This window comes from Geospiza fortis, unplaced genomic scaffold (genome assembly GCF_000277835.1).
Source record: "Geospiza fortis unplaced genomic scaffold, GeoFor_1.0 scaffold172, whole genome shotgun sequence".
NCBI lineage: Eukaryota > Metazoa > Chordata > Aves > Passeriformes > Thraupidae > Geospiza > Geospiza fortis.
The window spans coordinates 6,058,459-6,070,499 of record NW_005054309.1 but is presented as its reverse complement, the minus strand read 5'-3'; the positions used below and the strand labels follow the sequence as shown (position 1 = coordinate 6,070,499).

At 39.9% G+C, this 12,041-nt stretch overlaps 1 protein-coding gene across 4 annotated transcripts in view; it reads right to left on the bottom strand.

Annotated features, from left to right (window-relative positions):
- Positions 1–430: 430 nt before the first annotated feature.
- TBL1XR1 (transducin beta like 1 X-linked receptor 1) overlaps positions 431–12,041 on the bottom strand; it is a 61,245-nt gene continuing 49,634 nt past the window's right edge. For all 4 annotated transcript variants that reach the window (XM_031055487.1, XM_005419028.2, XM_031055488.1 and 1 more), the window contains 6 exons: positions 11,750–11,871; positions 11,220–11,294; positions 8,723–8,850; positions 8,378–8,543; positions 7,389–7,490; positions 431–5,693 (listed from right to left, as the gene is read on the bottom strand). In XM_031055487.1, the coding sequence (XP_030911347.1) occupies positions 5,667–5,693; positions 7,389–7,490; positions 8,378–8,543; positions 8,723–8,850; positions 11,220–11,294; positions 11,750–11,871 (620 nt within the window). In that variant the 3' untranslated portion in view covers positions 431–5,666. The remainder of the gene's footprint in view (positions 5,694–7,388; positions 7,491–8,377; positions 8,544–8,722; positions 8,851–11,219; positions 11,295–11,749; positions 11,872–12,041) is intronic.

Below are 12,041 nucleotides of genomic sequence, written 5' to 3'. Positions count from 1 at the left end.
CTGCACAGCCAAACTGAGTCACTCTGCACCACCAGATCTCCCCAGTGTGAAATTCCATTGCCAGGGAGGAGCTGCTCCCATGCCTCCAGAATCTTCCACACAGCTGCACTCTGCTTCTGTTCCTCAGGTGTAGGGGTGAGGGGAAGATGGAGCATGTAAAACACAAAATAAATCAGTTCCCCTAAATGGAGCAGCAGGACAGGGTAGCAGGGGATGGTGTAACCATCACAGGATCTACTGTGTGCTCACAGACATCCTGCAGCCACACACTGCATTAGCTCCTGCTGCTGTTTGCACCTTGTCTTATGTGAAAATGTGCCAAACCAAATAGTAAAAATAGTGTTTCAGTCTGTCACTTCCCCAGCCTAATGATCTGCAAATCTTCCATCCCAAGTGTCTAAAATTATTGGTATATAACATTCAGCCAAGGTAATATCAAAATATATTTTATTCTGGACCTCTTTCAGATCTGATTCAAATTACAGTTGTCAAAGCAATACAATGCAAAGGGAAACTGCAACAGAAAATGTGCCTAGAAGGGATATAAGGGCCTTGGGGACAAATCATTGTGATGTAGAACCAAAATACATCATAAAGTGTAATTAACATGGTCCAGGACAGTATAGAACATCTATATCAGTCTTCTTTAGACAATAATCATGAAAACTGAACAATAAAAGTCCTTTAAACAAGTACAAAAAACTGTCATGGGCTGGTTTACACTTTTACAACAGTTGTAGTTTAACTGGATAACTGAAGAAATGATGCAGACATTTTAATCCAGTGCTATAGGTAGGCTCACAGAATTAGACCCAAAGGATTTGTAACTCCAAATGAAACCATTACAACTACAATGTCAATGTCAGGAGAGAGAGAAAATTACTTCTGTATTCTAGAATTACTGTTCTGCACACTGCAGTCTGTTGAGGACAAGATTGCAAAGTACACTGGACTAGCAACAACATGCAGACTGTTTTCTTGTATTTACCCACAAATGTCAAAAAACATTATGAAGTAAAAATGAATGATTATATAAAAATAAAAAAAACAAAACAAAACAAAACCATGCCTCAAGTTATTGTCAAGCTTCAAACTTAAAGGCAGAGAAAGCGAATTATGTACTCAAAACTACTGATCTGAAGCACTATTAACACTAAATCTGCAATCCACTCGAAACGGCAGATTTTCCTGCTTCGTCTGCCTCCCACCAGACTGACAGTGAAGACAGTCACACTTTCACAGCTCGTGGTATTTCAGAGCTTTCTCTAGAGGGAGAAGTGAGGACTGCTCCATGTCTCTCTCCCTACGGAAAATGTCAGGGATCTCGATGGAGATTTACTGCTGTCTCCCGAAGCCGCATTTGCTGCTAACATGCCACAATGTTGCTTCTGCTTTCTTCAGGCGTCTGGAGAGGGTGGAAGTGATCCCACCGGGGAATGGCTCTACAGGGCTTTGGGAAGGGAGGAGCTATCCTGCCAAAAAGGAACTGGGCTAAATCCAGCAGGCCCTGCTCTGGCAAAACCCCACGGACACTGGGGACCCTCGGCTGGAGGGGGATGAGGCCGATTTGATCCACGCTGGGGTTCGGCACAGCCAGCGCTCGCCCTGGCGAGGGTGAAGTGACAGAGAGTGGGATTCCTGGTGGAGTAAAGATTGGAAAAAGCAGATCCCAAGGCTCCCCTCTTCTCTGAACATCCTTGTATTTACAGGCTGAACCCCCCAGTTTGCAATGAAGCTCCTTTAATGAATTGAAGGTGTCAGCTGCGGAGGTCGCGCTGCTGGCAAACCGGCACGGCCGCCCTGTGCCGCCCACTGCTCTCCCTAAACACAAAGGACATTCCCCATCAGACGCCCCAGCATGAGGTAAGCAGTGTAAGGAAAAAGGAGTGCTTTTTAAAATGAAAATCAATTAAAATTGGTAGAAATCTTTGGCCTTTCTCTCAAGATGCATTAAAGTGTCACGAAATCAAGAAACATGCTTCGAAATGCCATGTCGTTCTGACTCTGGTAACTACTACCTCCCCTCCACCCAACCCAGAAAAAGAGGCACTTTTAGTGTTTCATATAAGATTTCCAATCATCTAGTAGACATGCTAAATAACCCTGCACAATGGTAGTCCCAGAATAAACTCAGTTTATCAACATTACAAAGAGTCTAAAAAAGCTTTTATGAAGACCTAGATATTCTCTTAACTACACTAAAAAGTCCACTGGTTGGGAATCTTTACATCAATTTAAAAATGCAGAAAAAGGTGAAGTAAAAATAGAAAAAGACGAACTCTACAGAAACCTGGATCTGGTCATGCAAAAATGACAAACGGGATTCTGAGATGGATGCACAGAAAGACAGCGAACTCAAGAGCAGTTCATTTCTTACCCCATCATTGCTTCTGAGCCCAGCTTTTCCCCTTCCTTTTATCCTCTGTTTGGATATTTGCCTGTTATCATGTTGAACTGATAAAAATAGGAACGACTCCATCCGTAAGACTGAGCACGCACGTACACGCTACACAAAGTCAGGGCCTTGCTGCCATTTGGCTTCCCCTTTGAAAGGAGCAATTTGGACAGTCTACCCCACCCTGGAACACGAGGCCTTTGTGCTATAAAAACCAGCAATTAACGTCAGGGTTCTGCGGTGTTTTTGTCTGGTTTTTGGTTGGCGGGGTGGCAGAACGCGGCGCGCGGCGGCTCCGGGCGTGCGGGAGCAGGAGCAGCACTGTGGCATGCGAGGCAGGACAGCTGGACAGCTACGGCCAGAGCTGGGCTTGGGGACACTGCCTGGCCTGGGGACACGGGGCTGGCCCCGTGGCAGTGGGACACCTCGGCTGGGGACGCTGGCCTGGCCCCACGGCAGCGGGCTCTGCGCGCAGCGCTCGAGCCAACGGAGCCGACGTTCCTGACAGCCCTGCCTGGACACGCTGCAGCTCTGGTGTTCTCTATTTCTGAGTGTGTGATGCTATGCTGAAGCAACTAGAATCGCAACCGAAAAACAGCTGATGATTGAGAAAGAGGAAAATGGCAACACCCTAAAACATGGCTGTGTGATTTTGCAGCTATGTCACAGAATTCCACCACAATTCGGTTTAGATTGGCTGAAAGAATCATCCAATAGCTTTTATGAAAATGAATAAACTGTCCATATTAAAATACAAAAGTACTATCAAGAATCACTTCTGACTTTCAGATTTAAATTCAGTGCAATTGACAAATGCATTGCTAAACGAAAAATGCAGCTTAAACATACTCAAAACATTTGTGTCTATTCCTGGGAGCACAGTTTAAAATTATTGCACAGAATTTTTTTTTTATTTTTATTTTTTTTTCATTAAATGACAGAGGTCAGCCACAGTCATGGACCTCCAGCAATAAAAGCAATATTTCAAGTGCCAGACACTCAATATATTAGGTTTCCTACATATTGTAACTCACAGGGTAATTGCTCTAAACATTTGCAATATGTTCCAAAACCCTAAAAATAGCTGGCACAGAACCACCACAGATAACTGTCTTTATGGATATGACTTGGTGTTGGTTTTAAATGCTGTGTATGATAGCAGTATAATCCTGGGGTGTATATAAACCATGTATTATTGTTGACTTGTCTTAACCACTGGCAAATTGCTACCCTACCTTAGCCAAACTCAGACTTGCTTCAAGTCATGTTCATTTCATGGAAATAGCAGAAATCGATGCCTAAAGAACAATGGTTAAATGTCAAAGCTGCATTATCTCAATTAAATGAATTTATACTTAACTTGGACAGGGGAAAAAGAACCCCAAATGAATAAAAAAATAGGTTAGAGACTAACAATCATAAGTCACAAAATTAATTGTGATTGAAATAGTGTTATAAAACCGATAACTTTGCAAAGCTCTGTAATATAAACCATTCCTTAAGTAAAATGTCTGTGACATAAATTTGACAACCTCTCTTTTTATAAATTTACACTCTTGGAATCTTATGCAAGACATGATGCAACCTTTTTGACTACACATACGCATAAACACAACCTCATGCTATCATTTACAAATAAAATCACTATTAGTATACTTTTAATCACATGAGCAGAAAAAGGTTTGCCATATACATCTGTCATTGTAAGAAAAATACTTGATATTGTAAACAGAGTAAAAGACACTATATAGTAGTGATTATTAAAAAAATAGCAGCTTACATCTACCCTATATTTGGAAAAAAATGTAGTCACAAGATACAATAAACTGCAGGACTGGAGCAGCAGGGGAATTAGTGCAAGTATTCATCTTTTAAATAAGCTGAATCACTGCTATTAAAATAAACTTGAAGCAAGTCCTCTGTTTAAGATCTTTTTTTCTTTAAATCTAAGGTAGTAAACATTTTGCCTCTTAATGGCAGTGTTATCAAATATATGCCAAAGATTTTATTTTAATAAAGAAAAATTACATGAAATACTTTTAATACTGGAGTTTGGTTACAATTATACATCTAAGCTCCTACAAATAATGACGGGCAACTCTCAAAGAAGCTGTGGCATGAACCCTTGTCCAGAAAGATCTTAACCTCTTAAACAAAATCCTCCAGCTATACTTTGCTCCTTTTCACAATAGTGCACAATTTAACCATATTTTAGCTATGGTCTTAAAGCAACAGAAGATGCATTTTTCCTCTTTATTTTTTTCTCCTTTTTTTTTTTTTTGCATCCCTGTTTGTTTTCTTTTTCCTGTGTTTTTGTGCCCTTCTGTTCTTACTTTTGGCAGAATTACGTCCCAAATAAGAAATTACTGCATTTCAGCCATGTCACCAGAAAGTCAAACATAGCATTATACCCATTTCCATCCTGCTTTGTAGATGAGAAGGATGTGGAATATCACGCTGCAAAGAAGGATTTTTTTTTTTTCTTCTCTCTCCCTAATCCCTTTTCCACCCTCCCTCTGATCACAAAATTGTGCTCTGGGAGCCACAAAATGTACCAAACATTATCAGGTTCAAACTACCTCTTCAAAGAATGCATCAAAACATGTTTCAAAGAAACGCCTTTTTTTTTTTTTTCCAAGGTGAAAAAATATAAACAAGAAACTAAATCACTCCCTTACTTCATGCATCCGTAAACTTAACCAAAACAAAACAGAAAACCCAATGTTTAAAAGCAAAGGAAAAAAACTACTGCTGCAGATTTCTGTAAGTCCATTTTCTCTGTACACACAAACTGCTCAACTACTGAGAAGGAAAACAAAAACACCCCACAAATCCACGTGAGAATGGATCTCATGGGGGAAGGGGTAATGAAGGCTGCCATTAGTATCTTCTGATTTTGGTATGTATATGGGTCTGCTCTTGTATATGGTATATTTCTCTCTCTCTCGCTCTCTTCTGTTTTTCATATCCAAAAACCTTTAAATGTTATTTTGGGGCACAGCAGATTCCAGCACTTGGTGAACAGGATTCACAAGCTGTGACAAAACTCTGTCATCCTCTTCAGGGTGTAAATTTTTTTTTTTCTTTCTCCTCTTTTTTTTTTTTTCTCCTTTTTTTTTTTTTATATACAGTATATGTATATATTTCTTTTACATTTGGCTGTAGTGGACTGGCCATGGTTCGATTGGGACTATAGCAGTACATGGGTCAGGGACAGTCATTTTGGCTATGTACACATTCATAGTCGGTCCATGGCTTCCAACTAAGAGCGCTATTTCCGGAGGTCTAGTACACAAACCTGCAAAGAGAGAGACACACATGCAGCAGCTGCACAGCACCACGGGCTCCCACAGCTCTGGGGGAAGCATCAGAGCAAAACCTGCCACGTGGGTTGTGGCAGCTTAACCTTGTATCCATTAACAATGATTAAATAATATCAAAATGAACAGGTGAGCGCTTTATGAACTAAGGCACTGCTACCTTCAGAATTACAATCAGAGCAGCAACAACATCTTATGTAAGCTGTTTGTCTGTTATTTAATACTGTGAGGCTGAGAACTGACTAATTTCATTTTATATTTTTACAAACCAGATTCAAATACATGGACAAGTACTAAAATAGATCAGAAAAAACAGTCAACGGTGTATAAATTCCAGTTTTAGTCTTCCCAAAATCTCCACTAAGTAGTGCTGCTGGGTCTGTCAGATATAGAAATCTATCAGTAAAAAATAACCACACACAAGATAACACCAGGTGCAAGCACATTTAAAATAGAGTGGAGAAGGGCTTTTGCTAGTGAACAATATAGAACAAATTAAGTCCAACATTTTTAAAATATCAGAAACTAAATTAAAACAAATCTATTCCAAGTACAATCAGCCTCTTGGGCCAAATTAATTGGAGGACTGGAAAGGTTACACAGCATGTATAGAAAAGGGTCATCTGGGGAGAGTGATAATCAATTTCTGCTCAGGATACGCCTTGGGCTTTTGTCCTTTTATGATATTGCCTATACTTAAAAGACTAAGATGATATAAAGAACAATCAAAATTAATTCTCTAGAATTCAGGCTTCTTAAAATCCAGAACTTCCTGTTTATTTGATTTGAACTCTAACAAAACAGCATTACTTACCAGCAAGGAGCATTCAGGAGGGAATTGCTTTGGCACCTGTGTGAAGATGCCACCTGGGACTCTGCACTACTGAGCTGCCAGGATGGCTTTTTGCTGACGCTTGTTAAAGGAAGCTACAGCACTTCAAAACCCAATTCCCTTATCAGCATTATTTTACTTTAATTTTGCTTTTCCTTAGGCTCTCCTCTTTCTTTGCCAACCATGGTGAGACAGAGGCAAGCAAAAGGGGCTGTGCTCCTTATGGAGACCTTGCAGATTCCCATCCCACTGCAGCTCTCTGCAGGGCAGTGTCAGAGCAGCCAGGAGGAGATGCTCCAACACCCTGCAGTGAAATGACAGTGGCAGCATCCATGATTACTTAAACATGATTTTATTCCCTGCTTTTCCTAAGCAAAGTAAGCAGACTGATATTTATATATATCTGCTGACATTTTTAGGAACTTTTTAATTACAAGCATTTGGAAATCTCCACTTTGTTTTGCTGCTGAATGCAATGCAGAAGGTATTTTATTCCTGTCATGCATTATAATAATATCACCTACACTGAGCCTCTTCCCTCAAAAAGGGCACAGAAAGAAAAACAAATTTGTTTCCAAACCAGCCACACTGAACGCACTGACACAGTAAGCCCCAGAAGGAACAGAAAATATAAATTGGAGATATCTCCACCTTCTGAGGTTTTTGGACTGGAATAAAGATATTCTCCTTAAAATACCACAGCAGGGTTACAGTTGAAAACCTACAGCTGAGCAGGCTGTATTCAACCTTCAGATAGAGAAGGAAATTTTGTCTCCATTGTTGGTTAAAAGATTTCCAGAAGATGTTATTGGAACCACCAACCAAGTCAAGCAACACTTACTGAACCATCTGAAGCACTTGCTCCAACTTTGTCTCCTGCTGCATTCCAGCAAACCTCAAAAATCCCTCCTGTTCCCCGATAACTGTGAACTAGGGCACCTGTCTAAAAAAGGGACAAGGCAAGTAATTAATACAACAAAATCAAAGTGAACAAGCATAATTTGTACACGTGAAATCTCCCCACTGCTTTGAAAAGCTAAAATTCTCAGAGGAAAGTGGTCCAGAAGAGATTTGTGGACAGTCTCAGCACTTTGTTAAAGAATGTAGCACAACCATTGCATCTTGAGCTCCTGTGTTTGATGGGCAAAACTGGGGATGGTCACCACTACTTCCAATTACTAAAATGAGCCTTTCAGAAATTAATACCCAATGCTCAGTAGCCAGAGATTGCATCATGCCTGACAAAAAGGTCTTTAGACTTTGAACATAACAAGCCCTTTTTTTCTGCCAGAAATACAAACCAAGTAATAGTGTCCTTTTTGAGAAAGTTTCACAGCAACACTTTGCCACCATTATCTTCCCTCACTTTGCATTCTCTTGTTTGTCAGTGAAATTCAATGAAACAGCCAATCAGATTAGTATGTCTATACCCAGTCATCATTTTTCACAAAAGACCCTGTTTTATCAGGAATTTAAAGTGCAGAGTTAACGAAGAGTATTTTTGGATGAAATATGGTCTTGGAGAAACTTTGTTCAATCTGGGGTTTGTTGGTGTTAAGAGTTTTTGGTTTGGGTCTTTTTGGCTTGTTTTTTTGTCTTTTTTTTTTTTTGCTAAAACAATGTAAAGACAAGTATTACTTCACCACAGTCAACCATTCAAAGAAAGAAATTAAATGTACAACCATTAAAAGAAATAATTTCAGAACAAAGAGAAAACCAGTGTGTTAGCAATGACAAAGCTCTTTGTGGCTGAAGTATGACGGATAAACAAAGGCTGGAAGGATGGAAAAGACCAAAACACAAACTTCTCAACACAGACAAGAGCAATACCTGTGTATTCCAGATGTGTACACATTTATCAAAGGAGCCACTGGCCAGGTACCTGCCATCAGGACTGAAAGCTACACTGTACACAGGTTCTTGATGTTTTGTCAGAGTATGAATACAAATTCCTCTGTCTACATCCCATAACCTAACAGTAGAATCAAAGGATGCACTGTGAAGGAAAAAAAAAACAGATTAATTACATCTCAATTCAACATATTTTTGTTGCTAATACAAATAGAATATGATAAAGTATTTTATGTGCTTCAAAACATTCTGTGAACTTACATTTATAGAAAGTGAGATAAAAATAATGTTTAACAAGCATTCAAGACCAGGATTAAATAGTACCTTGCTAACATAAGATTGGCATTTGGATTATTTGTTCCTGGTCCTGTAGGACTCCATTTGATAGTATAAATTTCTTTGTTGTGTGCTTGTAAATCATGGACACAACTGTCTTGTTTCATACTCCAGATCTATGATAAAAAGGGAGGAAAACACAAGTAAGTTAGCACAATACCATACTAAAATACATTTTACATGTTTCTTCTGTATCATGTGCAGGTTGTTACCTTCAGGCCACTCAAAACATCTGCTATGATTGCTAGGATTCTAGAGTAATTATGCCAAGTTTTATTCCAGGACTTTACATTCTTTGTGTTCTAAGTCCCCAGTGAGGTTAATGAATAATAAAAGTGCTGCCTGTAGAAACCAAACTGCCTGAGTGAACTGCAAACCCCTTGAAAAGTGCAGGGATGAGAGCAGATGCTGAAATGAGAAGAGCAGTATGTAAATGTTCATGTCTGAGTTGATAAAATACCACGGTCCTATTTTTAAATGAACTTCTTGCTACACAGACTGAGTGAAATAAAGGGATAGTACAGAAATTTTCTGTTTTCACACAAATCCAGAGACACAAATACCACTATGGCATTTTCCTGACATATTAGTATTTGCATTGCCAGATTTCAGTGTTCAGTACTTCAGAGAGGTCATTAGAGGACTCCAACTCCTGTATGATCATACTCAGCAAACAAAATAACTTTATTCTATTAAGAGTTTACATGGCTTCTACAGAAGGGATTTGGGAAGGCTTTTATATGGCAGAAATTTTACATGGTAGATAACCACCTGAATGTTATTTTGAATATCTCAGTAATGCTTTTAGTTCACTTTTTGTTGGAAAAAAGCTACCAGGAGCATGTTTAAGCTGCAATTGAGGTGCATGTGTAAACAAATGGTGCTTTTCAGAACTGCTGCTTTGCTGAAGAGGAAATTGATTTTCAATGTGCAGACAGAATTGAAATTGTATTTCCAGTTTAATTGATGGGATCAAAATCTAGTTTCTCTTCCCAAAACTAGCATAGATGAAAGAGTCTGTATCAGCTGCCCTAGAGAACGTTAAGCTGTAGATAGAAACTGACCAAGTAAATAAATCCTAGGCACCTTCCATGTGCTTCCAAACCTGGTATTTATTCATTCTGCCATTGAAAAGTAAGAGATCCACAAGTGATTAGTGATGTGTAGGCTTAGCCTCCAGCACCTGGCTTTTGAGCTAATCCTGAACAAAACAGTAACATTCCTTCCAGCCTGGGCTCCATTTGAAACAGCCACCAAGAGGTTAATTGTCTGAATCCCACAAATGCTGACACATTCCCAGTTGTCACCTCCACTCACTGAGAGGCAGCAGCAACAGCAGCTCAAGCTCCAGACTGGAATTCATCACCCTGGAGTTTCAGCTGTTTAAGTATTAAATACCTGGCTTAAGCTGGCTACTTTGACTCCATCCACTGCCAGTGGAGAACAACTGATGCTCTCAGGGGTTTCCTCATAACACTTGACTTAAGACACTTAACTTAGGAAAGGATAACTTGCTCTTCAGCAGTGCTAGACAGTGCTGACTGGAGATGTCTAGACATCCAGCTTTAGACTGGAGGCTTAATGCTTAAGTGTTTGTATTTAGATAAGGTGATTTCCCTTGCCAGAGCCTGACTGTGTGCCAACAGGAGGGATATGTGGCCACTCATTCAGCCATTCCCTGATTAAATAACAGTGAGCTGGATGGAATTAACTGTCCCAAGGGTTACCAGCAGGACAGTGCTGTCAATATAAAAAATGTATCCTGAAACTCTACCAAGCACAGTGCTGAAGGTCCCAGTGAATGTAAAGCATCTGTGCCATGGAAGCAGCACAGGCCTGTCAGGTATGAACAACCTCATTTGTGCTGGTAGCAGGTTTGTAAGGATCTCTGGAGTGCCCTGAAGTCACAAGTGCAAGCTGCAGTGTCCTCTGCACTCACAAGTTTGCCCCTGTTCTACAAGAAAGCACACAGCTGTGAATCACTTGGAGGACGAGTGTAGGTGTGATTGAAAACTGCAGAATGACTCCTGAAGTACTGGAAAAATCCAGGAGTGCACATGGCCTCTGAAGAAACAACATGCCAAAGATTTTAACTAGAAAGAAAGGGAAAGCAGAAGAAAACCAGGAAAGGAGCAAATCACCCATTCTTGAATGTGCTACCTGACATGCATTCCAACTTTTTTCTTTTAACCAAAAGCAACCAACAAGCGTGACAGCTTAATGATTAATGACCTGATTCTGTGAACAGCTAAAAGCACCTAATAAATCATGCTCCAAGTCTCAGGCTGGCAGCCTGTAACAAGTCTTCTGGACCAGAGCTTGGCCCTGATTAACAAGGCTTTCTAGGATTGCCTAACCTTGTTATATTAAAAAAGAACGAATATAGGACAACACAGCAAGTACAGTGGTACTGCTGGGATGTCCAGGCTAATGGAGTGCATTCCAGAGTCTACAAAGACAAGGGCCAGCCCAGAACTCCCATTACCTTTAGAGTCATGTCATCAGAGCAGGATGCCAGCAGATTACCAGTTGGATCCCATTTGATTGCATTTACTTCATTCTAAAAGTGAACAATGAGAGTTAGTTGGAGTATTCCCTTCCATTACAAAATGATAGCTTACAAAAGATAAAGCTGGACAGAAGTTATGAGTATTTGCATAATTGTAGGGATTTTAACATTTAATTTTTATTCATAGCTTTGCCTTCAATAACAACTAACAGCTTTTTGCCATCCATTTATCACATTTCCCATGCATTCTTGTACACCACCTGGTAAAGTTTTGAAGTCACCATGCTTCTCCTAAAGCTCACTCTTGCACCCTGACACTGGTAAAATAAGCTGCACATGGAGGTGAGAATTGTCCTCATAATCACACAGATTAACCACAACTACCTATGTGTGCATCTACTGCCTGTAACCAATTACACCAGTGCTGGGTACTGGTAAGTTTACTGAGCCCCCAGTCTCTCTCTAATAAAAATATCAAAGAGCAACCCCCTTTTTGCAGTACTTACTGTGTGACCCTGGAAGGTTTTGATGGGCCTATCTTGTCCTAGTTTACAAACGTGAATACACATGTCTGTACTGCAAGAGGCAAATGTGTTGTTACTCTGCCAATCAACATCTAATGCTGGTGCTAAAAGAAAAAGAAAGATATTTAAAGCTATAGTACACACTCTGCAGGAATTTGATGTACAAATTTAGCATGCACCACCTTGGAACAAAAGCCAACAGGAAGCAATTATTAATTTTACAGCAGTTCTGAAGATAAACACTATGAACACTAAGAAATGCAGCTAAAACAAG